Below are 27,585 nucleotides of genomic sequence, written 5' to 3'. Positions count from 1 at the left end.
GTGGTCCCAACTCCATAGCGACAACGTGGGATGCATCTATTGGGTCTTGAAGATGTTATTTCGAATAATGCTTCGCGTCTCCAACTTTCTCTGTGCGTTCTTTTGTTCAACACCTGTCTCGTGGGGTCGGGCGTAACGGATCATGTACTTGTCAGGAAAAAATTACGTGTGTTCCCGAGGACACGAAGCACACTTGTCGTTCTCGATATCCGGGAGGCTCCACCTACAAATAAATGGGGGCCCAGCTCTGAGGGGAACGGGACTCGTCTGTTCCCTGCCTCGGCCGGAACAGGTGAGTAATTACGAGTTCGTGGGCCCGCCCGGGTGGGAAAGACATCCCCAATCGGGGGTATGTAATTTTCATTTTAGTCGGATCCAATAAATGCATACGTGGACGATTAATTAAGGTATTCTTACAGACGCGGTCAACGTAGGCTTAACCCCCAAGCAAGTTGCAGAACGGCTTTCATCCTTCCTCCTGTTAAAAGCTTTCCGCCCCCTCTTCTCTCTCATCCTCTTCTTGTTGGCTGCTGCTGCTGCTGCTGCTAAAGATTGGCGCCGAGAAAGAATCAATCGGTATTAGATAGGGATCGATCGAGACGGATAGGAGAGATCGAGGGAGAGATGGGGAAGGGGGGTTTATTTGATTTGGAGCGGCACTTCGCCTTCTACGGGGCGTACCACAGCAACCCCGTCAACGTCCTCATCCACATGCTCTTCGTCTGGCCCATCTTCTACACCTCCCTCCTCATCTTCCAATTCACCCCGCCCTTCTTCCATCTCCATCTTCATCTTCCTCTACCGGGAGGAGGCGACGCCCTGACGCTGCCCTTCAACTTCGCCTTCGTCGGCGCTCTCGTCTATGCCCTCTTCTACCTGTTCATGGACAGGAAGGCCGGCTCCCTCGCCGCCATCCTCTGCTTCCTCTGCTGGTTCGGCAGCCACGCCCTCGCCGTCCGCCTCGGCTTCTCCCTCGCATGGAAGGTCGGCCCCTTTTTACTTTTCTGCCTTGAGATATTCCTTCCTGACTAATCCCTCCATATCTTCACTTAATTTATTTATCGGAATGGTGTGTTTATGCCTTCCATTTTTTTCAGCCTGATTCGAATTCATTCGATTTATGTTGTTATTTTCTTTCCTTTTCTCATCCCCGAACAGCAATTGATGAACTGTTGAACATGCCTTTACTGTACATCCCGTCGACTATTCATCGTTCATCGTGTGCTGTGCAAACTTTTTGTTATTGTTTTTTTCGTGGTGGGTTCGTGTTATGCTACGTGGTACTTCTTTAGCATTGTTGATGAGATCAGGTCACCTTGTCGACAAGTGATTTGCTCCTGGTATCACTTTTTTGGCATTGGATTCTTGGCCTTAAATTAGTGAATGATTATTGTTCCTTCTGGAGAAATGATTTGATGTGGATATAAATTTTGGTTGCTTGTTAGCTAAACGCATGTGAAATTCTCTAACGTCCATGAACTGGTAATAATTGCTGCTAGTTCATAAGTCTCTTGATCGACCTGCTGTGTGTCTGCTAATCCTGTTTATGGCCAATGGAGACACATTCCTGATAGAAAGCTCATGTCCTATTTCATTCTATATTCCAGTCAATTAACTTGAGGCTTGGGTCTGACTAGCAGTGCTGAAGACCAGTGATCATTTCATACTAATTAAGTTATGATCTAGGAATAGCTAATGATCAGAGTGAACAATTTAAAAGTTCCCTAGACAGAAGAGCTAAATTTGATATTTGCAGGAAAAAAAATTGTGGTTTTTTATTATTTATTCTGTAAAACCAAAGGAATACTGATTTAAGATACTCCAAAAGGGAAATGCCTAATTGTCCACGTAACATAAACTTATTTCTGTGAGAAATACAAATTCCAGTAAATAAAATCTCCATATTGTGATATTGTGCATTAACAAGTCATAAATGGCATAAATAGATTCTCAGGAGGTGTCAAGCTGACTTCCCTGAATGTGCAAGTGGAAACCCTTTAAAAGAGATATAAAGACATCAAGGAGAACTATCTGCATTATAGAATAAGTGGTTGTATGTACTCACTGATCACTCGTTATGAGTTGCTGCTAACTAAAAATATATATTCATAATGAAATTATAAAAAATATATTTTTATCATATATTCTGGAGTTGTCCTTTGCATATACCCATCCTTCCCCAAATTGCTCAATTTTCCAAGTGCCATATCTTTCGATCCATATATCTCATATTTGTATTCCTGATCCATATGTATCTGATAGTTAATCTCAAGTATCTTTTGCAACCGTGAGCTTCTGAATCAAAGAAAAATTCCTTTTCTGCAGGATGCAACAACTTTCATCCTTATTTTAAGGTGATTTACATAGTAACCTGAAGATTAGTCTGTCATCTTTCTCTCCACTTGTAACCTTCTTCTATTTCATCCATTATATATTAGTGAGGTGACAAAAAATTTTGTACTAGCTTGACATGCATTTTATGCTAATGAACTGGTGATTTTATCTTCACCATCTATTTAGAACCCTCTGCACTTTCATGTCCTCCAGAAATTTAGTCTCTATTCTCCACTTGCCACAGGGAAGTCCTAAGAGAATCAACCAACTACACGTACTCTACCATGTTTGTCCTGGTTGGAGGGAGAAAACTGCAGCTGTCAATCAAAAACAAAATAAGATTTACCTTTCAAAATTTGTGTCATATGCATACATGCAACACTTATAGAAACATGTTTCAGGGATCATCTGCCTGCCTGCTTTAGTATATAGGTTAGATTAACTAGAGGGGCTTTTTTTTCACACTTCTAGACAAAATATGACATATAGCTCTCTCTCAGTTACATATCTCCTGTATTTTTTCTGGGAAAGATACAATTGTTAGTACTTATGATTATACTCTGTAATATTTTTATTTTTATTTTCTGTGATTGACAAATATGTTTAGTCTTCATCCTTTTGAAATAGCAAAATTGTGTTACTGTTGCTGGATTTGCTTCTTAAATAAAATAAATTATTTAATTATGCCATGGTCAACAGTATCATAAAGAGATGTTAAACTGTATCAAATGCATTTTATTCTTTTGTAGAGTGGGGTGCATGGCCTGGAGCACATTTAAATAGTTAGCTTTTGCAATAAATCCTTGATCAGATGAGAAATTGTTGTGAAAAGGTTGCTTTATGATCCCCAGCTGCAAGCCTGCTAAGGCTATTGATATCATAGCAAGAAAGAGAACTACTGAGTGAAATAAAGAATTTCTAATGCATTACAGCCCAATATCCGAACAAATATATGCATAATTTCTTTTTATTTCTTATGAGAGTTGTCAACATGTGATAGGCAGAAACAAAAAGTCATGTTTGGTTTTAGTGCTTGTCCTTTCCCCCCATTCGGATAGATGGTTAAATTGAGTGAAGCATCTACATCTCTACGTCTCATCAAGATTTTCCCTCCAAAGTTCACTTATTTATTTTTCAATATATAATCTTTTACCTTTCTTAGACATTTAGCCAAAAGAATCCCTTTTTTTTATAGCAGCAATAATTATTAAGATCTGTATTTACCATAATGCAATGAAGGTTGGTTTTTGCCTAGAATTAGTTTTTTCTTTTCTTGGGAAACTTTAGTTGAACTTCATAGTTATTTTAGTTGTTATTCTAAGATTCCTTCAGTACTTTGGAAAGAGGGTGATAGATATTGGTTTAGTCTATGACTATTTGGAATCGAGGTACAGATGGTTGACTATTTGCTTAAGAGAGTCCTTCAAGGATTTACTTTGTTGGTGCAGGCATAAGACATGTTCAAATATAATTGAGTTTTAGATGGTAATATGATTACCATCAATTCAATTAGTTTGTTGTTTATCTATGAGCAAGTAATACAAATTTTTTGATATCTTGAGTCAGATTTAGGTTTGGTATTTCCGGAGTTTATAGCTAGATAGGAGATGCAGTAGGTGGTTCAGTGAGTTTATCTGGAGTCTTTCCCTTATCTCCTCTGTTTCTGTTTTTTTCTTTTTATTCTTTGCCATATCTATCCTTGTTAACATCAATCCGTCCAATTATCATTAATCTGTCCAACCTGCTAGGAGCTAATCACTGTAGATCTTAGCCAATCACATCTCTTTAGTTTTCTATCCAGAACTTTGTCCATAAAATAATCTATTGCAGCATATAATTGATTGTTTGTTAAAATCATTAATTTTGGTTTTGGTGGTCACCTGTTACTTGTAGTAGATTAGTTGTATAGCAACTGGAGGCTACTGTTTAACTGAATCTGATGACAGAATAAATGTAGCATGTTCTCTCAGCAAGGGCTAAGTGGCTTTTTCTTAAAGAGTGGATTTATTTCTGTTGTTCGGTAGCAGCAAAAATGAGTTGTCCAATTTTCCCCAATCCTTTGGACCTTCCATTCCTAGTTGGCTAAATCAACCTGATTCTGCATTATCAATTACTTTGGCTTCACTTACGTAGTTAAAAATTTAAATCTTGGTCTGACAACTCATTTTATATGGTCCAGCTAAATTAACCAGAGAAAAAAAAAATTCAAATACTGACCAGTAATTATATGGTTTCACACCAACCTTGACAGAATCTGTAAATACAGTTATGTTTCAATTTAAACTAATGTTCCTTTTACCACTCTTCATTTTTCTTTTGTTTTGTTTAACTTAAGAAACTATAGACTAGCTGCCTTTTTCTCATGTTTTGTTTAACTTAAGAAACTATAGATTAGCTGTGTTTTTCTTATGTTTCGTTTCACCCAAGAAACTAGACAAGCTGTTTAGGTCACCTTTGGCTTTCGTCTAAGTCTTTAGTTTGATTAATTTTTTTGTTTTAAGTTTCACTTTTAAAAGGAGTTGTTCAATTGCAACCAATTCATGTACATTGTTAATTGTTGAGTTTTGTCTAGTAGTTTCTTTCTTGTTTTTGCCTCATTTCTTCATTCTATTCTATATCCTGCTGCAATTTTTTTAGCTTAGAGCTTGTTGTTACTGGTCCCTATTACCTGTATACCCTGTGCCCAAATGAGTTATACCAGATTCAGGGTAAAACATGGAGAAATTTTGTGAAATACCCTCTTTATATAAAAGAAGATGCCAGAATGGCATGCCTTGTGTTTCAATAACTACATGATATGTTTTGGTAGCACCTGTGCACATCTTTTTTTAGATATTCATCTTATTTCTAATCTTCACATTGTTTCATTAGAAACTTTGAGCTGGTTGCCATTCAAATTTACCGAAAGAATTTCAGCACAGTTTGTGCAGTCCTTAAATGTTGAACCGCAGACAAACTGATGTGACTGGTCTCAAGTTTATTCTGCTGAAATCGTCTATCCAACATATTGTACACAGGTGGTTCTGGCAGCTCAGTTGTTTTGCTGGAGTTTCCAATTTATAGGTCATGGAATGTTTGAGGTACGCCTGCCACAGTGGTGTAAACTAAATAATTGCTGATTGGCAAGACCTCCATTGTTTCTTCTTCTTGAGATGATACAACACAGTTGCTTTTGTCCCCTTTCAGAAACGAGCACCAGCTCTTCTTGATAATCTTTCTCAAGCATTCCTGATGGCTCCATTTTTTGTTCTGCTCGAGGTAACAATTTCCAAATCTTTACACTAAGAATGATTTAATATATATAGTGACTAACATTTTCTAATTCAGGCACTTAGTTTGTTGGGATACGAGCCATATCCTGGCTTCCATGCCAGCGTCCGCTCGAAGATCGACACGGATCGCAAGGCATGGCAAGCCAGCAAGCAGAAGAAGGCTTCTTGAGTTGCAGGTTCCTTTCAGTTGCTTGTGGTTGGGGTCGGATGTCATCAAATGCCGATATGCTCATCTGCAATATGTCTCTACACTGTCTAGTAATGTTGTACGACGGCTTAAGCATAAAAGGGTGAAATAAGGTTCTAATGTTGCATCATTTAATTCCGTTTGTGGACCAAAAGATATTGTGACTATTTAAAATGTTTTTTCTTCACTGTTTTGCAGAAATTAATGTTGATAAGCTCATAGTTACTGTGGTGACGATAGGCAGAAATTAATGTTCATAAGCTTCTGTTTGTGACATGAGTTGGCATGACGATGGTTTGGAATAGAACCAGAAATCCAGCCTGGATGGTTCAGCTCAGGTTTCGATTGCATAAAATCAAAATAAAAATTAGAATGGTGATTTTGTTTCCAACCGATCAAATTATATAAAAAAAATATTATTATGTGTATTATGCATATGAGAGTTAATTATAGAGTACTTGATGTAGCTAGTAGCTAGTAATTACATTTAGCATTTAGATTTTTATATTTTAAAAAATTATATTGACATCTTTATATTTATGAAAATAAAATATCAATGTTTATTTATCTTAACGTCATCGGTTTTATTAACAAAAATATGAAAACAAAAGGTAAAAAAATAATTTTAATATTTTAATTGAAGATGACGGATGACATCAATGATAGTGGACAACAGTGTTGTTGGGGTCGTGGGTGGTCGTTGTAGATGAAGAGAACAACGACGAGAGGTAAGGGTCACTCTACATTTATGTTGACTTTGACGTAATTATCGAGCAGCGTCGCTCGATATCTACATCGGTAGCCTATTCATCGCTCGATAACTACATCGATGTTGATGTACATGCAGAGCAGCGTCGATCGATAATTGCATCAACATCAACGCAAATGCACAGCGGCACTGCTCGACAACTGTGTCGACGACCCTTTTGTCGCTTGGCAATTACGTCGGCATCGACGCAGACGCAAATGACATCAATGGTGGTGGACAACAATGTCGTTAGGGGTGACGAGTGGTCGTTGTAGATGAAAAGAACAACGACAAGAGGTAAGGGTTACTCTGCATTTATGTTGACTTCGACGTAATTACCGAGCAGCGTCGCTTGACATCTACATCGGCGGCTTATTCATCGCTCGACAACTACGTCGATGTTGATATAAATGCAGAGCGGCGTCGATCGATAATTGCATTAACGTCGACGCAAGTGATCCTTTTTCTATGAACTAATCTTTATTTTTTCTTTTGCGATTGATCCTTTTTCTAATTATGATCCTTTTGCATGTAATTATTGATTATTAGGGGGTGCTCTCTTCATTATGTTATTAGGGGTGTTTGACTTTTAATTTCTGCACTCCAATTAACCGATACGATCATGTCTTATGACAATGTATATGGTAGAGAGAGAACCTTCCAAGCTATGATCGATGCTTTTCCTCTTCAATCAATCAATCTTAAATTTCCTTCTTTTTTGCTTTCGGCCGAAGCACACGTGTTCTTCTTCTTCGCCGATCATAATGGTGTGTGGGGGCAGACAGTCCATCCAACTCGGTGTGCAGAGTCAACAAGCATCGGTGCAAACTGAGAAGCGACAAGCTTCGTTGTCCACATCGAAGGATTAGATGAGCGGATGTCACCTTAGCAAAGAGGGCTTAAAATGACTGCAGAGAATGCTTAGAACTACGAGCGATGCTTCTTTTTGGGTCCCGTCCATGTATTTTTCGGATTGAGATTGCGACAAGTACGATAACTGCAGCGAGCAACCATCGTTCGTTCACCCACTGTACATCCCGATGAATCTTTGGAAACACGGCATACTACACTCGAGGTTGGATCGAAGGTCGTTTACGCCGTGACACACCTCCAAACAACATTTATTTCTGCATGAAGACCCATCTGTTGTTGTCATCTATTAATCCTCGAGACCTTGGCTTCGTTGTAACCTCTTACTCCTTGTGCATGTCACTTGCAGTGGAGATCGGCTCTTTGAAGCCCCCCCTTAGAGCTTAAGCATATCTTGCTCGATCTGCAGGTCGGGATCCGACTGAGATGGGTCGATCACCATGCTGTGACAAGGTGAACCTGAAGAAGGGACCTTGGACTGTGGAGGAAGACCAGAAGCTGCTCGCTTATGTTGAGAAGCACGGCCATGGGAGCTGGAGAGCGTTGCCCGCCAAAGCCGGTGAGCCGCCTGAACTATCGTCGCCGCGACTGCGTAAGAGCGTGGTTGAAGAGAGTTGTGATGCTTCCTGTAATTGCAGGACTGCAGAGGTGTGGGAAGAGCTGCCGGTTGAGATGGACCAACTACCTTCGACCGGACATCAAAAGGGGGGAGTTTAGCCCGCAGGAGGAGAAGACCATCATCCAACTCCATGCTCTTCTTGGGAACAGGTGACGGCTGCTGCTACTCCATGAATCTTGATTACGTCTGCGGTCATTCACGTCATACTACCCGCCTGGAAGCGTTCTTTCCTCTGCTAATGCTGGTAGATGAGAGTCTCGTTTCCCTTGCTTTCAGATGGTCCGCGATCGCCAGCCATCTGCCCAAGAGAACCGACAACGAGATCAAGAACTACTGGAACACCCACCTGAAGAAGCGGCTGGCCAAGGTGGGCATCGATCCTTGCACCCTCAAGGCCACCAGCAACACCCTCAGCTCCGCCGACGGCCGACCCAGGAGCGCTGCCAACCTCAGCCACATGGCTCAGTGGGAGAGCGCACGCCTCGAAGCCGAGGCCCGCCTGGCGAGGGAGTCAAAGCTGCGTGCAGCTTCCGGTTCCATGAACCTACAGCAGCAGCAGCAGCAGCAGCAACAGATGAGATCCTCGTCGTTGGGCGAACCCATTTCATCTCCCTGCCTCGACGTGCTCAGAGAACGGAAGAACACTCCAGGCGAAAACGTCGACCTGGAGTCACCCACCTCCACGTTGAGCTTCCCGGAGAACCGTCCTCCAACGACGGAGTCCGGCACCGGGCTCGTGGACGGCGATGTGGCCGTCGCACCGGCGAGCCAGCAAGGAAGCGAGAACTCGGAGCCAGAAGGCGCGGAGTGGAGATTCTCGGGAAATGATACAACGGACTGCCTCACAGGCTTCTCTGTCGAGGCCTTCGATGGGGAGGCGCCATGGCTATCGGAACCGTACGCTTCGCAGGCAGGGTGTTCATGGGGGCAATTCGGAGCAGGATTCACCGGAATGCTGTTGGGTGAGTTCGGGGAGCAGAAAACTCGGGACCACTCCCGAGATTCCCATACGAATGGGCACGAGACCTGCGCCGACGAGGAAGAAGAGGAGGGGGAGGAGAACCGGAACTACTGGAACAGCATTCTTAACTGGGTCAACTCTCCCTCCTCCAGTTCCTCCCCGGTGTCCTACAACCCAGATTAAGGCACTTCCCTCGCGTCTTTTACGTACATCTTCCACGCCATGAACCACTAGGCAATCACGTATCCTCCCTCTGAGATCGAACCTGTCTCGATACTCTCGGAACCACACCGAGATTAGATAAAACAATAAGAAAACGCTGAGAGATTGTTCATTCTCTCGCTCTCTCTCCTTCCTTTCATTTAGTTGTGTTTATTTCCTCTCATGATTTGCTATATATCCTGCAACTCTGCTTGCAAATCTTAACACAGAATTCATTGCACGAGATTCGAACTGGATGTCTCATCTTCTACATCTACAGAGTAATGCAAGAGTTCCACATGTCTCTCACCCACCATGTTCTCAGCACCATGAGAGACGGCTTTATCCTCACAAACGCCTGCTGCCTTCCATTACGGTGGAGGCATGTACCACCTTTGACCACCAATTCTTCACGCCCAAAACAAGTGTGTGTGGTTGGAGATGGAACACTCACTCCTTGCAGATGTAGGCGCAATAGATTACTGGCATGAACAGGCACAACCCACATGCGATCATAACTCCACGATTGCACTCCCACCATAAATCACGTAAATTGTAGTCATAAAGAGGCGGTCCATGGACTTGTCGGTAAAGCATAAAGACATCTGTTTCCCTGTCCTTCTCTAAGATTAAATGCCGAAACCAAAGCTAGCTCTGAAAGCTCATCCTAATCTGCTGCACCAAGGAAAGGAGGATGTGGTCATCGTTAGACGTCGCCGTCGCCTCATTTAAGGCAGTGTGGCTGTTGCTTCGGCTTCTTCTGACACCAACCGGAAAACTAATCTGTAGTTGAAGCTGGGCCATGGCTAATCACAATTGACTTGAGCAACATTAGCTCCTCCTCATTTAGTATATGTGATAATCTAACATCTTAGGATTTCCTAACAGGCCAATGATGTCATAAAAAAGTGATAACAGGTAAAATGGGCCACAAATATCAGAGAAAAATATTTCCTCAAAATAAGATATAATGTTCACAAACACAGGCTGAAAATTCTGATGCATGCAAGATAGATGGGATTTGGAGGAAAAGAAATTGCAAGAAATATATGAAAACTGCAATCTCCTCCGGGAAATCAATTAATCGTTAACACTCCATTACAATTACCATAAGCAGAAATCTATGTTACTGGTACATTACATTAATGTGGATTCTCTCTCCAAAATCATGCTGCAGTGATTCTACGAGAGCCCAACTCGACCATGTCAAATACAAATGCAAAGTGATAATAAATGCTTAAAGCTGGAAGTGTCGAATAGCTCGATCAACCTCTGATCCGAAACCCTCGCTTTAGCAGCAGCAAATTGCTGGTACTCATCGAACACAGAAGACAAGCACCATCTTTGCAGCTTTCTCAAGCATCCAACCACACAACCTGTTCGATGCTGCACGACAAACCCGTTCTGAAGCTTGCTACTCGAACAGCAACCGAAACATACAAGAAGACTAAGCATCTTACTTTTCCTCTGTTGCAATGGATAAGCAACGGGCGATTTCGGGCATCTGAAGGGAACAATCAAGAAATCATGAATATAACACTGGATTTTTATCTTGCAGAAAAAATTACAAACATGTTTAGTACCAAGCACGACTCTGAGAGCCTCTCGAATTTTGTCCTCCGGAATGTTGTCAAAAGGCTCCTGCAAGGATTCATTTTTCCTTGTTATTTTGGACATATAAATGATTTAAACAAGAGAAAACTATTTATTCATCATCATATTAAATATTTAGCATTGGTATCTTCATATGATCATATAATTAATAAGCATAATATTTTCACAAACTACTTTGCTTCAAATACATTCTTTAAGATATTTGAGTTTCTTTCCTCTGTCTTGTTTGATACCTACAAGTTCCAACCTTTCATTATAGGATTCCTCCACAGCCGCAATCACTACTTCAGGAATCGTGTCACTGTTTAAGTTTCTAAATGACAACTTTTACCTTGACTAGTAATACACTATGTATGATCAATAGACAAGTTCACTCCTGACAGTACTACTGTACTCAAGAATAATTTCTTTGTGATTCAGACCACAAGACCAAGTACCTTATCAGTAGAGATAAGATATCATGGAATTTCTATGAAATGTACTTAAGATTAAACCCCATTGACATGTTTATAACATTAGTTTTTCAGTATCAAAGCTTCTGATGACTTCTGCTAGGTGAACACCAGAGGAATACTGTTTATACTTTCTGATTCATGTTAACTATAGGAACACCAAATAAAGGACCGAGAACATAGGTATTTCACATTACCTTTAGACTGCACTCAGTCAAATATCCAAAATATGTCTCCATAAGATATAACTTTCGCTTCTCATGCAACTGGAATCTTTGGCTCTCCAAGATTTACAAAAGCCTCAGCACGAACCATACGTGCTGTGGCTGAATGCCAGGAGATAAGATGGTCCATGAAGTTATTAACATATTTGCTCACGTCATCCTGCTCAAAGAAATTATTCAGAAATAAAAGATTGTTGTAAAAGAAGTTAGATTAAACTAATTTGATCTTTCTGCAACTTTCCATATGCAATGATACTAAAAATTATTTTGGAGACAAGATAGGAAATGTCTTGGATTCAATGATCCTTGTTAGCAGAAAATATCAAGAATACCTTGTAGTCCAAGTAATATGCATGCTGCCATAATTCAAAAGCACAGGAGGAAGATCATTAGTCCTGCAGCATCATTTTTTAATGAGATGATATTTATATATATTCAGCTTACTTACCTCCCACATGTCCAGGCTGATGATTGGCTGCGAAGAAACCAGGAATAATGTCATTAAAACATCAAATTAGGTCGCAGGAACTGAAGTACGTTGAAGCTTAACATACAATATCACCCCAAACAAGTGGACAAAGTGCATTTGATGTTCTAACTATCGAAAGTCTTCTTTCATTGGTTTTCACTGCAAACAAGAGAAATTCAATCAACATGTCGTTCAAGCCAAAACAGATGAAATATGATTCTCATTTACAAAAAAGAAAAAAAAAATTCCACCCAGCCAATCCAAATTGAATGATAGATTTACAGCGACAAACTTCTACTGAGAGCACTTCGAATTTATGAAAATGGTCTTTTTTGTGTCATCTGTTCTAAGGATGCTACAGCAGAGAGACTGTGCCAAACGAGAACCCTAAACTTACTCCCTCTAACACTTCCCCGCCTCACCTACATTATAATGTGAAGAGACAACACAGTGGACCAGAAGCTCCCGTGCTTCTCATTAATCATCATTGATGGTTAAGTAGCAACATGAGGGACAAAGGAGGGATACAATCAATCAGGTTATTAAGTATTGTTTATCCCAAAAGAACCGTTAAGGATGACACTAGTGGGACTTCTATTGAGAATCATTATTTTTCCTTAATGGCTGCCCAATTTTATGTTTTAAGCATCTTTTCAAAAGAAAAGAATTGATGCGAACAACAAATAAGCTTTCACATGAAAACTAGCAACTAAAAAGGATCCTGCACAAAACTGAGATGAATGTATTAATGTAATGAAGAAAACTTATGGTCCAAACAATTTGAACTCACAGACAAGCCACACCCAGCCAGATCCGAAAAGCATCATAGCTGAATGTACAAATTCATCTCGGAAGTTAGAGAATGAACCAAAGTCCTTTTCAATCTGGTCAAGCACACCTCCCCATGGCAACCTTCCACCATTAGGTTGCATTGATTCCCAGAAGAAATCATGGTTCCAAACCTGTACATTATCACATACAAGATTATGATTGAAGTATTTGTGAACTATGCTCGATTTTCAGAATATATTCAATTTGGTAAAACCAAAGTGATTCATCTAGATGTTGAGTTGGTTCCAGTCATGATTCCATACATGCAAATTTTCAAATTTAATGTTACTATCGGACCGTCTATGGGAAACAGATATGATTTAGAACTGATGTAACCCAATAAAAGGTATGAATACAAAGAGTACTAGTTGGAACAGCTAAAAACCACTTTATCAACTATGAGCAGCAATAAATATGACCATGACCAAATACTCAAGAAAATGTATAGAGGAGGTCATTTGAAGACGATAACTTAATGAAATGAAATAGAAAATATTTGTTGATATTTCATAAGAATCTAAAATTTAAAACATGGAAATAATTACCTCGGCAGCATTATTATATTCTGGTAATGGGTTGCCATTGTTGAATGTGGTTTTGATAAGCTCCTCCATTGTGCAACCATACAATGGGCTGTTAGCAAGCTGCTTATTCAAGCTATCTGAATAACCTCGATGAATATTGCCCCAGTGCAGTTCCAGCGTCCTCCTGCTCATGTATGGTTCCAATGCATCCTACGATGTAAGCAAGGCAGGTTAACTTTAGAAATAAAAATCTAAATACTGAGTTACAGTACATGTTCCAAGAAGTCAGATTAATAAGCAACCAACACCATAGTCCCACTTACTAGTTTATACGGAGGGTTTGTTAGGCCATAGTATGCCAGAACCTTTGTAACGTTTCGGAACTGATATATCTGTTTCTTATGCTGCAACAATCAAGAAAAGGTCATGCAACGTGCCAAAACATGGAAGCTCACGGAAAATAGCATCTACTAAAAAGATTTTGCAGCAATTTTCATTTTTTTCCCAAGATAAATATACTTATTTGAATATAATCAGTGTCAGTTTAAAACAACAGGAGTCAATCTAACAAACATATCAAGACTTCTTGTAGCAGGCTCATTGGTTTAACATCTGCATTAAGATTTAACGCTTTCATTTCTAATGTTTCATTTGAAGGAAATGTCCTGAGAAGGCTGAGATTTCCTTTTTCCCAAATGAATCGGCTAAAAATTTGGAATGTGATAATTGATCTTGGTTTCACCATTTTTTACAGTTTTTTAAGTCTAGGTCTCCATCAATCAATCAAGATTCCATGAATCTTGATCATCTTAAATACCTATAGATTTCAATGTCATATTTGTGAGAGTTACATCTTGGTACAGCTTGTGGTGAATCACCAGTCATGCTGAGATACCAGGATCAAGATAATGAGATTACTGACCAGACAAGAAAGGTCACATGGAAGAGAAATACCCTAAAATTCCAATATAACTCTCATGTCAAAAATCCGAATACACTAAGCTCCTGCAGAATAAATTTGAAGTCCTGCATTTAATGAACTAAGTATTTCAAGTCAGCAGTTAGAAGAAGAGAAACGCTACAGGATGCAGGAGCACCAAAATATTCATAAGGTTGGAGCTTTCAAGACATCCTTGGCAGCGCCTTGCACTAGCGTCATGGCATCCTACTATCCAAATAACCATTTAAAATACACTGGCAGTGCTGCGAAGTAATTATGTTTCTAAATTATTTTTCTTTTTTCTTTTGTGCTTATAACAGTATCTGACGACTCATATCAAGATAAATAGGTTTCTGACTGGTTAATCCTTTCATGATCCGTAGCCTATCCACAATTCTATCATTTGTTTGATTGTCTCTTTAAGTGAATTTAAAACTGACAGGTGTTGTCAAAAATTAATTTATGTCTATACTTCCTTATCATGCCATTCAAAAGACTAGTTTCTCCAAACATTAGAAACCAAATTACTCCTTTCATGATCCAATAAACTATCTACACTTCTATCATTTGTTCAATTGCATGCCTAAGTAAATCTAGAGCCGAAAGATGTTGTCAAAATATTTTCATGTCCATGCTTCTTCATCCAGTCATTCGGAAGACAAGTTTCGTCAAACCTAAGAAACCAAATGATAGGAAGAACACATGGGCTCAGTGTCTTTACAAAGCTAGTAAACCAGTAACTGCAAGTCTCCAGGAAAAAATGTGCTGTGAGGCTAACACAAAATAGAAAGAAATTGCCGAGTCATGTACTGAATCCTGCTTCCTATAATCCCAGAAAACTCAACAATAAGAAAGGTAACTCCTTGCCGTTCTTTGAGTTTGTAGACCCTAAAAGAGACGAAAGAAGACAAGGCAAAAACCCTTACTAAAATGAGTTTTCTGCAAACACCCGAACAAAGGTAATGTGTACCTAACAGAGACAAGACTCATACTACAGAAACACCGAGATATAGCTAATAAGATATCAGGAAAGCTACACGACTCACCAGGATTAGAATTGTCAATGGGCCCTAATACCCCAAGTTTAATCCACTGGCTAAATTTATCCCACATACATTCCAAATAATAATAATAATAATAATAATAATAATAACAGAAATTTAGAACAAACAAGTTCTAAGGGAGTTCGATAAAACTGGAAATTAGACCATAACATGAAGGTGGCAGAAGCTATGAGCGCATTTACAACATAATAGGGTCTAGGAAGAAAGATTCGGGTGCAGGTCTCTTACCTTGGTGGCCTTGGTGCTGAAAGATAGCCTTCCTGCTTCACTGCCGAGAGAACAAACACGACAAGGAGCGGAGTTAGCTGAACACATTTAGATAACAGAACGAGGGCAAGCAAAGCAACACACGGAGAAAGAGAAGGAGCGACCCACAAAGGATGCACGACGGAGGACGCATAGGCGAGGGGGAGCGCCATGGCCATGGGAAAGATGGGGAGGAGAGCTGCGGGCACCGGAGATGGGCGTAGGACGACGGCGGATGGGGCGGAGATTGGGAGGGGACAGTGGAAGCGGAGTGTTTTATGATTTGGGATTGTTTTTTGCATCTGAGTCCCTATGCGATTGAAATATTCAATTGAACCCTCATATTGTTTACAATGTAACGGAAAGCCACCGACTTAATCCTTTCTCTTCTCATTGCAATTTGCAACCTAATCCTCTAATTATTTGTAAAAGAGTGGAAGTGCAATTAGAAATGAGGGAGTGTAAAGATCCTTTCTCTTCTCATAAAGTTAACTCGACACTCCTCACACGTATTTTCCGAGACCTTTCCATGAAATAATTTCTAAATAAGGGTTTTTGTGAAAAAAAATCCAACTGTATCTGCTCTCGATGAGCGCCACGTCATTCTATCGGCACTTAATTAGTCGTCGATTAAACTGGGATTGTGAAGGAACACTCTTTCCATTTAAGCACCTAAACATTCTTATATTTAAATATGAAGGCGTTTTCATACATATACCCTTCAAGGCAGAGATATATGCGAACCAAAGTAGAAAATAAGCTCATTCGCGTGACTTTGCCCCCTTTTCTGTCGTACGCCTTCCCAAATTCCCCCGCCGAAAGGAGCCCGCCCCCTGCCGCGGCCACCGCTCCGGCCGGATCTCCGCTGCGTCCAGGTTCCTATCCCCCTCGATCTATGTATCTGTATCTCAACCCTTCGGTCTCCAAAATCACCAGTCGATTCGGTTTTCGTGCTTGCACCGACCCTTTCTGTCTCGATTCCACTCTTCAGTGTTCTTGAATCCGAACAGCGAATATATCTTCTGTCAATAGCTTGAGCAGTCCAAAGAAGCTGGAAATTTTCTTTTCTTAGAGTTGCTCGATCTTTATCAGGCCCGCATCGAGTCCTGAAACGAGCTCGAGTTATCGGGAGCAGTCAGAAAAATTATTGTTTTTGTTTATTAGATTAGCATAGGGGGATGATAATGATATCACATTCGGAAGCTCTATAAAGGAGGTCTGCATATATCGTAGTGCTTTTGGTTCTTGATTTGGCTGCTTACACTACTGCCGAATGTGAAATGGAGTTACTCTTAGCTTGTAGGAAAACCACAGTATTTAACATTGGAAATGTTGTTCTTTGCAGAAAATTACAGGAACGATGCAGTTCTTCACAGTCGGCATCTCCCAATATATATAGCCTCATGGATTTCAACGGCGTTATAGATCCTGCATTATACTACCTTCGTGATGGTTGACTCAGTGCTGAAGTAGAACTCTGGTTGCTATGTGTTCGAAGCTGGTGTGAAGTAGATGAGATACAGTACTCTCCTGATGTGTGGAACCTTTTGTGGAAGAGCATTGTGTCTGATCTTTGGTTATGCTTCATCGGACACTAACTGTGTTACTCGAGTAGGTTCTGTAAGTGAATCGGTTGGTTATTGAGGGCTAGTGATTATGGTTGTATTATTAAGGAAGTTCGATTGCTGCTGCATTTGTTTTATGTTTATGCATGTATTTTTTTCAACTAAATTTTCTGTTCTATTTTTGGTTGTCTAATGCTTATTTGTTCATTTTAGGTCGCTATATCAAAATTTTATTTTTTTAATCTTTATAAGTCTTCTATAACTCTTTCGATTATCGAGTAACTCATCACTCTCTGTACAGTTTCATCTTTTGTCTGGGGTCTTACTTGTCTTGAGTACCATCAAGTCATAGCTCGAACTCGGCTATCCCAATATTTGTACATTACGTTTTCTTCGTAGCTCGTTTGTTCTTGTAATGTCTTTCGCACAAAGTGTTAGTCATTTTTTTTAATGTCAATCTCGAATGCTCGCTCAATTAACCGACTCAATTCATTACGTTTTTACGCTTGTTTTCCTCAAGCAGTCATATATGCTGGTTGTCCTCTATGCAGTCTCGTTAGGTCTCTCACGTTTGAATTGAATAACCGAATCCATTCAAATGCTTAATAAAAAGCTCAAAATCTTAAATCGGATGAAGTGAAAAAGGAATTAACAACTAGTCTGAGCAATCCAAGCAAAGTCACTCTCTAGTTCATTTAGCAAGTGCAGGATGATTTCTATCAAATTGCATCTTTGGGTTTTGGTGCATGCGAATTTACTGTCAAAGACCATTTTGACCCTTGCTCTCGAAGATCTGACAGTCTCATCATACGATCGATACTTTGGAGGACATGGTATGTAGCTTTTCTTCTCTTATCCTATTGCAGTTCAGATTGCAGTCGGGTTTGGGTTATCCCTTCCAATTCCAGATGAAGATGATAGATACATTTTGTTCTCTGTGCTTTTGATGAGTTGTGCTATAATTTGTTGGTGACAAATTCATTTCATTGAAACATGCCGTTTTGTAGATATCAAGTTTAGCACAGATGTTTGCTTGTTAGAACGATGTACATTGCTTATAATCTTACATGTGGATGGTTTTGGAGCTCAGCTCTTTGCTATATTATTCATATTTTCGCTTCTTCATTGCTTCTTCAACAATAAAAGCTAATGAACTCCTAGTGATCACTTTGAGAGATGTGTGAATGTGCTCTGCTGAAAGTGTTGACCTTGTGGTGTTTGAGAATATATGATTAGTGTGCCACTGTCAAGAAATGGATTCACAAGAAATGTCCACACATGTTTATTTCATTGCAAGTAGCAGCATTTCAATGCATAGAAGCATACTTTACTTATTTTACTTTTCTTTATTAAAAGCTTGATGACGTTAATTATGATCAAAAGCCAAAGGGTCGAATCTGCAAAGCTAAACTAAAGAACTTGATAGATTCATGCATTGTTGTTCATTGCCATAGTCAAAGGACCAATGGGAAGAGAGAGAGAGAGTCATTAATCATATTGATGTGGCCATGCCAGATTATGAGTGGAACACCAAGGTCGACGTTGGTGCAATTGACCCAACCCGAGCCGAGTCCAAGTTGGATTTGATTCGAATCCAGATTACACCTATTTGTACTGACTCGCCATGGTGTGGTTAGTTGCTGATATAGAAGCAGAAGACGAGATAAAACAAGTACATGTTTCGTATCACAACGTACCGCTGCAGCGTAGAATCAAATCAATCATCAGCTCTCGTCCTTATCGCAAGCTCCAAAACAGACGACATCAACCCCCTCCCCCTCTCTCTCTCTCTCTCTCTCTCTCTCTCGCTGCTTCAGGTCTCCGCTGTCAGATCTTGAGGACCACGTCGCCGCCGTTGTCGTCCTCGGCCTTCACCATCAGAGGCACCAACGCCTTCTCCTCCGACGCCGGCGCCTCCTCCTCCTCTTCCTCTTCGTCCCTCTTCCGCACTTCTTCTTCCTCCTCCTCGATGCTCTCCGACCTCTCCCCGCCGCTCCTCACCTCGGGCTCCGGCGAATCAGCCGTCCTCCCCCTACTGGCGGCGGGAGTGGAGGCGCCGAGTCCGAGGGGAGGGTAGTGCAGGTGGTGGTAGTGGTGGTGCGGCACCGGCGAGTAGAACTCCCGGGGCACGGGGGCCGCGTGAGCGCCGTACATGGCCGGGCCTGCCGACGTGGCGTACTCTGGAGGGACCCAGATGCCCCCCAGCACCACCAGCTGCGGCGGCGCCCCCGCGCCCACCGCCGCATGCGGCGCCGGGATCGGCCTCCTCGTATGGAGTCGGTATTTCTAACCCACGGGGAAGAAAAATAAGCCCACTTCACAGCCAGCAAAATGAGGACGAAGCGGAGGAGATGGTAACCGAAACGGAGTTACAATCTCACCTGCAGGTGGCTCTTCACCTCATCATTGGTCAATCCATCAACCTTCATCAGCTCTCTAATCTGCTTTGGAGTCGCAACTACAGCAAAAGAACAGCAATTAAACCTATAATTCTTAGAATAAAGAGAACTGTATATAAATATACACACATATACTACCTTGAGAGCCTCCTAACATCTGAAGAGCATTGACGAAGCGGCGGTGCAAGTCCGGCGACCAGCATCTCCTGGCCTTCCTATGCGTCGGTGGCGCCGCCGCCGCCGCCGCCTGGCTATCAGCTGTGTTTTCATGTCCATTGGCGCCACTATGTCTTCCGGTGTTAACAATTTCATTCTCCAACTCCGCACACTTCTTCTCCTCCACCACCTTCTCCGCAGAGGTAGCGTGGGCTACTCTGCTCTTCTCCCTCGAGAAGGGAAGGAACGCACCACCGCTCCTTTGCTTGGTGGTGTCCAGCGCGAGCTTCGGAATCACGTCGGCCTCCTTCGGCGGCGGCGCCGCCTGCTGCTTGGCTGCGTCGTCAGGCGGACTCCATAGCTGAGCCGAGACCATCCAGTTGGCCTTGTCGGACCCATCAACATTCATGTATTTAAGCGGCACGCGTTCTTGCAACTGCTGCTTATAAATCTCAATGGCTGTCGGAAGACAACAATTACAAAGGAACAGTGGTTGCACCATGCTGTATCAATATCACATGGTGCAGCGCAGCGCAGTGCAGTGCCTGCAGTGCAGTGTGAAGCAAGAACTGATGCCTTTCTTCTAGTGCTCAAGACTTCATGGGATGGAATGCTTACCGTTGTTGAGAAGCTGCATGCAGAGAGGCAGCTCGCGCTTAAAGACTTCGATCTTATGCCGTTCTTCTTCGAGGCGAGCGAGGAACTCCTGGATCTTCTGGTTCTGCTCAGGTTGCGCTCCTGCCGCCTTTGCGACCGCCGTGTAGTCGTCGAGCTTGTAGTCTAGGCTGAGCTCGGGCGGTGAACCCATGGCGGGTGCCACTGCTACTAAGTACTGCAAGCTCTCCCTGCGTTGATCTGTGAGTCGGGAGGATATGAGAGGAGTAGAGATGTGTTGCCTGCACAAGAGGAATTAAACTGAGTCTTGAGGGGGAGAATAAAGTGAGATTTGAGGGGAGGAAAAGAAAAGGCAGGAGATAAAGCATGGTAACTTCTCGCAGAGAAAAGGCAAAGGTTCAAGAGAAGGGAATCGAGGCGGCCAGGAGATCATGTGCTAAGGCCCTGGTTTTGGTGCCTTTGGACTCCTTGTACCAACTCAAATCCAACTGCAACAAAAGGATTCTTCTTCCTCTTTACCATCCCTTCCTGTTCCTTGTTCCTTGTCCTCTTTGGTGGGCAAATTCAAGCACCAAGAAATATATACAGCCAAGTAATGATTTTTTTTTTTTTTGGGTTCTTCCTTCCCACAACATACCCCGTTTCAATTGGTACATGCTACGGGCTAAGATGTACAAACAACTAAATAAACAGCAGATAAGAAAGATGCTCACAGATGTCGAAGTAGTATTTGAGAGGAGCCTGATACTGAAGATGAATAATCTAAGCTGCAGAAGCATATACTGCACATATATAATATAAACAAGATATGCAAGGATTCTCAATGTAGCAACCAAGGAAAGGAAGGTATTCAAAGGCATACACTGGCTGTAACCATCCACACTCACAAAGAATTCAGTGCCAAAGACAGGATATCTAATGCATGCTCAGGGGAATATTACTGTCACAGGGCTACCATAAGCAAGGAATATCTTAATGGTGTCCACCAGACACAAGTCCATGCAATATGCTTTAAAGGACTAAACCCAACCCTCCTTGGCCTCAAAGCATGCAAAAGTAGGAGGGAGTGAGAGGTGGGAATCTTCCATCCTGTAACTGCTGCTAGCTTTAGAGGAAGTGGGAAGGAAGGTCAGCAGATTCCTCTATGCATTGGAGAAGGGGAGTCCTTGGAGTTGGGGAGTGCAGTAATTGGGAGGCTGGTTCCTTTCTACAGCAGTCTTCAAGTACAAGACTCCAACCCTTGCCTTTAGTGTAGATTCTTTCATCTCTCTCTCTCTAAACGTGTCCTTTGCCTCACTATCTCTCAGCTTTTGAGGGGATTATTCTCATGACACCTGTATATACCTTTTGTCTACTTGAGGAGAGAATATTCTCTCTGGGCCATAGAGATGGGATTGTGTTTAGCTCTTTATAATCATCTACAGACAAGGATGATTCCTTCCCTTTGGAAAGCAAAGGAGAAGAGGGAAAAAGAGTGGCCCTGGCATTGTGTGGAATCATACAGATGCTTACTAGCTAACCTTCTCGATATTAGTAAGATCTTCCAAGTAAATTCTGCATATTTATCCTGAATAATATGCAAACCACCCTTGGATTTTTCTTGAGAAAAGGGAATCCAAGCACATGTACAGTTCTTTACCATTTGGAATTTCACCAAATCTGATCAATATAAACAGTCCCAAATTAATTTAGTAAGTCTCATGGCTCAGCTGACAAAAATTGGCAGGCAGACCAAGCAACTTAAATTTCACTCTATGATGACTTCTAAAAAGTTCCTCCACATAGGATGGAAAATTGATTTGAAAATCGGAAATGATTCGACTGAATCAGATTAATCTCAGGTGGTGAAAAAAAGTTATGAGGTCTGCATTATAAATTTTGAGATCATGTAATTTGCTTATAGAATTCAGGAGCTTTCATACTAGGAGTAGGAGAATTAGCATCAGATCCATACACCAACGTACAAGTGAGAAGAAAAAAGAAGAAGATAGACATCTGTCATGGGGATCCAGGTTAAGAAGATGAATTAACCTATCGACAACCAAGTTGGAATATTATCTCACACATTTAGCTTAAATGATCAAAGTCACCCTTATTGGTTCTTGAAGGGACCAAACAGAGGAGAAAATTTTGTTCCATATTCTTGTTTATCTTGTGGTTTTCATCATTAAGCTACGTAATAGCGAATCAAAGTGGATTCCAATGCAAAAAAGTTTACGAACCTGTTAAGAGTCTAGTTTTTTGATGCATTGTCAACTTCAGACCTGGAATCAAGTTCTTCAAGATCATTTGAGCTGCCTTTTTCACAAATGGTATGCACGGTAATGAATTCAGAACCTGCATGAGCTTTTGGAGGTTTTTGATTCTTAGGGAATGAAAAAAGAAAAAACTTTGGTCAAGCATGGCTTCTCACCTTGTTGCCAGGTAAGAGTTCAAGAAATTCCTCGGGAACTTTTGTCATGATAACCCTTACTTTAAAGATTCTGGTGCACTCTTTGGCTTGCAAATAAGACAGCTCCATTGAATTCTTGAACAAGAAGGTCCTTTATCAAGATGCATCTCCCATAAAACGAAGAGGAGACTCTGACAGCAACAATGGCCTGGTCAGTGAAGGGTTCAGAAGGCATCTTTTAGCCTTTTCCTTCAAAGTTCATGGAGCAGGAACCCTGGTAAGATGTTGAACTGTCCAAGGCCAATCATTTCATCCATCACAAAGCTATCAATGGTAGATCATATTCCTTGTGTCCTCTTACTTGGTTAGAACTTGCAAAAGGAACTTAAAAAGTTTTTCTTCAGTGAATTTGAGAACAAAGAGATGAAACAGACTTCAACAGTTCCTGCAATAAGTGCTTTTTGATCAGTTGTTACCTACCATTTGCTGATCCTTGGGATGATTAAATTCTGACAGTGATGCTTACAGCTTTTCTCAGAAGGGATATGTGCCCTTTTCTTTCCTTAGCTGAAGGGTATGCAGAGTTGCCAATATAAGCTTCCCGGACAAGTTGGAAAGACCTGGATATGCTTCATCATGTCCACTGAGTTATTGTAGAGGAATCAACACAGCAATTCTTAAGGTGTTTTTCACCCAAACTTATCCGTATCTATCCACTTCTTTTTCTAAGAGAAAAGTGTCTATAAATAATCTACATGCAGCCTTGTTGGATAAAGCTTTAAGTAGATGGTAACTTGCTGTGAATTGACACAAGGATTTTCCATACAATCATGTTCAAAATACCAATAGAAAGCTTTGAGTATCAAACATGAACTCTGCAGCTAACTTTAAGCTGCAAATAAACCACAGAAAAGAATCCTTGAAAACCCAAGAGAGGCACTTATTATGTTAGTCCACTTTATACCAAATCATCAGAATGAAACTTGTCTTTTATGACCACCGCACAAATCCATAAAAGAAGCTCTGTCACCTGTAATTGATTGAAGTTCTCACCATGCATGCACATGCTACATCCTTGTATAAACTGCTTAGAGTGATACTACCTTATTGCATCACCCGTTTTCAATAGCAATAATGGCACATCAAAGTTGAGAACTCTCAGTTCATATGATTATAGCATAAATGTCTAATTTTGAAACATAGATCATTGTCCATATTTTCCAGTCTCGGAACCATGACTCAGAACATGACTAACAGATTCTTTCTGCCACTAATTGATGGCAGCTACTAGGCACACACACAGATTAGGTGTTGTCACAACTTGCAGAAAACACTCATCGCTGGCATGGACAATCATCGGGTAGGATCAATTTTATGTTGTTTACGGACAACATTCTTTTTTGGTAATCAAATGATGGTCTGCTTGGATATAAGTATGTAACACTCTAGACATTTCTAGCCATTTTATAATGACCAACACAAATCTAGGTATTCATAAACTGAGATCAGGTGTTGTGCAAGTAGAACAAAATTACACTCCAAACTTTGAATGGGTGATTAAGTTTGGGTAGCCTTCATCAGGGTAGCAGGTGAAAAGTAAAGATTAAGACCTTGTAAAGAACTTAACTTAAAATGACTCATTATGGAGGAAAAAATTGTAAGAAACTTTGACAGTGGCCTCACTCAAGAAAACCATTTAGAGCTCAAAGTTAAGCCCAAGCAAAAGGAAGTCAATAAAGACAAATTTCACATAACAAATTTGTGGTCTATGAATCCTCTCGAACAATAAATGAAGTCAAGATGCATCCTGTCCAAGATAACATCAAAAAAATGGAGGTTAAGAGAAAAGGCAAATGTCCCATGGTTTCTTTGAATTTAGAAACCCCCTCTAATAAACATCGTGGTCTATCTATTTTGAGTTATTTGAAGTTGAATTTAGCACCGGCTAGTCTAAAAGGTTATAGATTTAAATGGTCCTGATTTGCAACATCAGTAAGACAATTACAAGGTGAGCAGTCAAAAATATATATCTGGCAAGATTTCAACATTCTTCATATTAATAATGCGAGCAGTCGGATATACATATCTGGCAAGATTTCAATATTATTCATATTAATTATCGTATTGGTGATGTCATTGACATCCATATGCCATCTTTATGTATTCACTAAAAATAAAACTAAAAGATCTGTCACTTTTAAATTTCTCATGATCTTAAGCTTTTCTTTCCTACAATGTTTATTCCTCTTATCCTGTCCAATCAAGTAGCTGGGGAGATCTTAGACCTTAAGGTTCACTTTCACAACTTGATATAGCTCTATTTTAAATATGATGCTTTATTGGACATGTTCACTCCCCTCAAGAACTGGTCATTTTTCTTAGTTCCATTTGTTTTGTTTTAGGAATCCCTAGAGCAAAACAACTACATGATGCTGATTCGCTAAGAATTGCTTAATAAAACTGCAGAAAATTTTTGAGACATCAAACACATGCAAGAAGGTTCAGATAAAGACACGATCATTAGATAATTAGCCCAAACAGCATAACCAGCTGGTTTAAGTAGTGAAAACAAACACTAGCATAAGGTTTCTCATGTAACAAAAACCAAGTACAAAAGGTTATAAATATAATAGGACAATTAAGCTTCTATAGCACATATTTGTCTCTGAGATCAGAAGAATAATCTCTTATGTTGATATCATACGGCTGAATCCTTACCAGATAGACCCTTGCCTTGTTTTTCATCTTCAGAATCAACATTACCTACTGCACTGTTGGCCTGCTTAGAATCTGTAGATCCATCTCGTTGTGATCTTTTGCCGGTGACTGACTGCTGATAAAGAACTCCCCCTATGAGTGTCAAAAGCAGGCAAACCAAACCAAGCGAGCTTGCATGCTTATCCCAGATTAATACATTGATCGCAACGGTGAGAAACTTGTTGACAACACCTGTAACTGTAAATGCAGTGGCAGAGATTGCTTTCCTTGCAGAAAAGCCGAAGAAACTGATGAGCAATCCAAAAACACAAGACAAAGCTACTGCAACAAAAGCAACGAAATCGAACCAATTTCCAGAACTTGATCCATAAGCTGTGAAGACATCTGCATACTCCCCAGTAACAACCCAAAACACCGGTGCCATCATCAAGGACAGAAGATTATTGTAAAACACAAAACCCCAAGTGTTCAATCCTAGATTAGTCACCATGTGCTTTATGTAAACCATCTCAGTGGTAATAGTCACCAAATAAGCAAATGCCCACGAGTATGCAGTGAGAGTGAAGGCAGAATCGGTCATCACATAGCCAACTGCGCCCCCAAGAATAATCACAAGAGATGAGAATGTCAGCTTGGAAGGGCATGGCTGCTTTCTGAAAGCAGTATCCGCGATGGCAACCAGAAGGGGAGTCAGGGAACGAAACACTATGAACGTATCAACATTAGCGTGCCGTAGAAGATTGGTGTTGGTGAAAATGGCAAGGTAGAAGACAAAAGCAGCGGGCAAGAACTTCTTGGCTGTCTCAAGGTTAAAGGGATCGTGGTAGAGAAAACCCAGCCTTCCCAGAACCCAAACACCGAGAGTCGATGTCAAGTACTGCAATGCCGTCAGGAGGCCAGGGTAATTGAACATTGTGATAGCAAACTTGTTGATGACAGCGAGCAAGCTGGAACAGAGAGCATAGCCCACAACAAGGCTACTTGTGGCGTAATACTGCTTCGAAGCTTCGGGTTTGACTCCGTCCATGATTATGCGCTCCGCCGCTGCAAGAATCAAAAGTGATCACTTCTTACATTCGATCTTTCCATCTATCTACTTGGAGCGAATTGACAATCTATGATATCTTCTATGGAAAGCTCTCAAGACTTAGATCCAAAATAAAGATCAGGATTGGCAAACAAGGGGTTCAGCATCTTTAGATCTAAAATTCTTTACCTCAACGAGAGATCCAGACTCGATGGAGCAGGAGAACGACTCCGATGCAACTAGATTTGGCGGGAATGCCGGCGACGAACAGCAAGAACAGGCACAAAGATCCGATCGGAAAGCAAGCCGGCGAAGAGCGCGATTCGAGGGAAAGAATCGAAGCCCTAAATGGGTACGAAAAGAGGTAGCGAAGCGCCGAAGGCGATCGAAGAAAATTGCAAAATAATATTACAAAATAACCCCTGCTTATTGCCCGCGTATTACCGCAAAAAAAAGAAATAATTTAACAATATTACATGCCATAAAGATGGATATATACATATATATATATATATGCATAAACTTATTTGAAGGGGGTAAATATGTAATTTTGAATAGGATGGGATGTAAAGTGCGAATTTACTTTACGGTTTCGGTCCGACGGAGCCGTGGGTGGGTCGGATCTTCCACAAGATCGTGCGGTGAGCGAAAAGCGATCGTCTCGATGGAGGGAAATGGACGGCCAGATGCATCTCTATTGACGTGCGGAACACGGGGAGGACCAACGTACGTGCAACGGCCCTTGTTCTTGTCCAACCTTGCCTCCCGAGAACCGTCGTCGCCGTGTTTTAAACCCCGATCGAAGCACTGACGAGTAGATCCGCTGCAACTCTTGTCGGAAGAGTCGATCCTCGGGTCACGGTGGAACCCGTGTACGGTCCGGAATCGCGCTGCGGATCCGTTGCGGTGGCTGGGGAGGTAAAAAAGGCGAAACGTGGGACCCAATCCTCCGCATATTTAATTTGGGGGGAAAGGTTCGAATCAAATCGAACCATTTCTGTCTAGAAAATTCGAAATCGAACCAACAAAAATGTAATTTAGCTAAGAATGAATTGTGCATTTACATGGGACCGTCTCAAAATAATTAATATCAATCGTCAGCAATTGCATACCCACGTTGTGCGTCGGCGTTATTTTTGGCCTCCTGTCGTGTCATG

At 41.1% G+C, this 27,585-nt stretch overlaps 5 protein-coding genes and 2 long non-coding RNA genes across 10 annotated transcripts; 3 read left to right on the top strand and 4 right to left on the bottom strand.

The window, feature by feature from the left end:
- Nucleotides 1-447: 447 nt before the first annotated feature.
- Nucleotides 448-5,980, top strand: LOC135650768 (2-hydroxy-palmitic acid dioxygenase MPO1-like). Its single transcript, XM_065170343.1, has 4 exons — nt 448-984; nt 5,352-5,414; nt 5,521-5,592; nt 5,662-5,980. Exons 1-4 carry the CDS (start codon nt 625-627, stop codon nt 5,773-5,775), a joined length of 609 nt encoding a protein of 202 aa, XP_065026415.1. The 5' UTR covers nt 448-624; the 3' UTR covers nt 5,776-5,980.
- A 1,318-nt stretch (nt 5,981-7,298) lies between these two features.
- Nucleotides 7,299-9,449, top strand: LOC103969568 (transcription factor MYB106). The gene is made up of 3 exons (XM_065170341.1): nt 7,299-7,970; nt 8,050-8,179; nt 8,307-9,449. Exons 1-3 carry the CDS (start codon nt 7,838-7,840, stop codon nt 9,172-9,174), a joined length of 1,131 nt encoding a protein of 376 aa, XP_065026413.1. The 5' UTR covers nt 7,299-7,837; the 3' UTR covers nt 9,175-9,449.
- A 793-nt stretch (nt 9,450-10,242) lies between these two features.
- LOC135650769 (uncharacterized) lies at nt 10,243-11,067 on the bottom strand. Its single transcript, XR_010501619.1, has 3 exons — nt 10,776-11,067; nt 10,653-10,696; nt 10,243-10,578 (listed from the first exon to the last, which is right to left on the bottom strand). It is a non-coding gene; the product is annotated as an uncharacterized LOC135650769 (long non-coding RNA).
- Nucleotides 11,068-11,177: 110 nt separating this feature from the next.
- LOC135650767 (superoxide dismutase [Fe] 2, chloroplastic-like) lies at nt 11,178-15,862 on the bottom strand. The gene is made up of 9 exons (XM_065170342.1): nt 15,686-15,862; nt 15,539-15,578; nt 13,630-13,710; nt 13,328-13,516; nt 12,742-12,913; nt 12,037-12,110; nt 11,931-11,957; nt 11,815-11,838; nt 11,178-11,642 (listed from the first exon to the last, which is right to left on the bottom strand). Exons 1-9 carry the CDS (start codon nt 15,856-15,858, stop codon nt 11,517-11,519), a joined length of 906 nt encoding a protein of 301 aa, XP_065026414.1. The 5' UTR covers nt 15,859-15,862; the 3' UTR covers nt 11,178-11,516.
- A 447-nt stretch (nt 15,863-16,309) lies between these two features.
- On the top strand, nt 16,310-17,328 carry LOC135650865 (uncharacterized). Its single transcript, XR_010501648.1, has 2 exons — nt 16,310-16,431; nt 16,902-17,328. It is a non-coding gene; the product is annotated as an uncharacterized LOC135650865 (long non-coding RNA).
- Nucleotides 17,329-18,782: 1,454 nt separating this feature from the next.
- LOC135651806 (transcription factor NIGTH1-like) lies at nt 18,783-25,049 on the bottom strand. 4 transcript variants are annotated; one of them, XM_065172248.1, is made up of 7 exons: nt 23,210-25,049; nt 22,705-23,128; nt 22,514-22,628; nt 20,295-20,572; nt 19,659-20,135; nt 19,503-19,579; nt 18,783-19,407 (listed from the first exon to the last, which is right to left on the bottom strand). In XM_065172248.1, exons 4-7 carry the CDS (start codon nt 20,482-20,484, stop codon nt 18,949-18,951), a joined length of 1,203 nt encoding a protein of 400 aa, XP_065028320.1. In that variant the 5' UTR covers nt 20,485-20,572; nt 22,514-22,628; nt 22,705-23,128; nt 23,210-25,049; the 3' UTR covers nt 18,783-18,948. The 4 variants fall into 4 exon arrangements, with proteins under 4 accessions (XP_065028320.1, XP_065028319.1, XP_065028317.1 ...); XM_065172247.1 differs by having other exon boundaries at nt 22,514-23,128; XM_065172245.1 differs by lacking the exons at nt 22,514-22,628; nt 22,705-23,128; nt 23,210-25,049 and adding an exon at nt 21,005-21,885.
- A 134-nt stretch (nt 25,050-25,183) lies between these two features.
- Nucleotides 25,184-26,875, bottom strand: LOC135651808 (GDP-fucose transporter 1-like). The gene is made up of 2 exons (XM_065172249.1): nt 26,618-26,875; nt 25,184-26,445 (listed from the first exon to the last, which is right to left on the bottom strand). Exon 2 carries the CDS (start codon nt 26,426-26,428, stop codon nt 25,382-25,384), a length of 1,047 nt encoding a protein of 348 aa, XP_065028321.1. The 5' UTR covers nt 26,429-26,445; nt 26,618-26,875; the 3' UTR covers nt 25,184-25,381.
- Between the last annotated feature and the right edge of the window lie 710 nt (nt 26,876-27,585).

Source organism: Musa acuminata, chromosome BXJ3-10 (assembly GCF_036884655.1).
Source record: "Musa acuminata AAA Group cultivar baxijiao chromosome BXJ3-10, Cavendish_Baxijiao_AAA, whole genome shotgun sequence".
In the NCBI taxonomy this organism is placed as follows: domain Eukaryota; kingdom Viridiplantae; phylum Streptophyta; class Magnoliopsida; order Zingiberales; family Musaceae; genus Musa; species Musa acuminata.
Note: the sequence above shows the minus strand (reverse complement) of the source record. Positions and strands in the feature narration are given on the sequence as shown.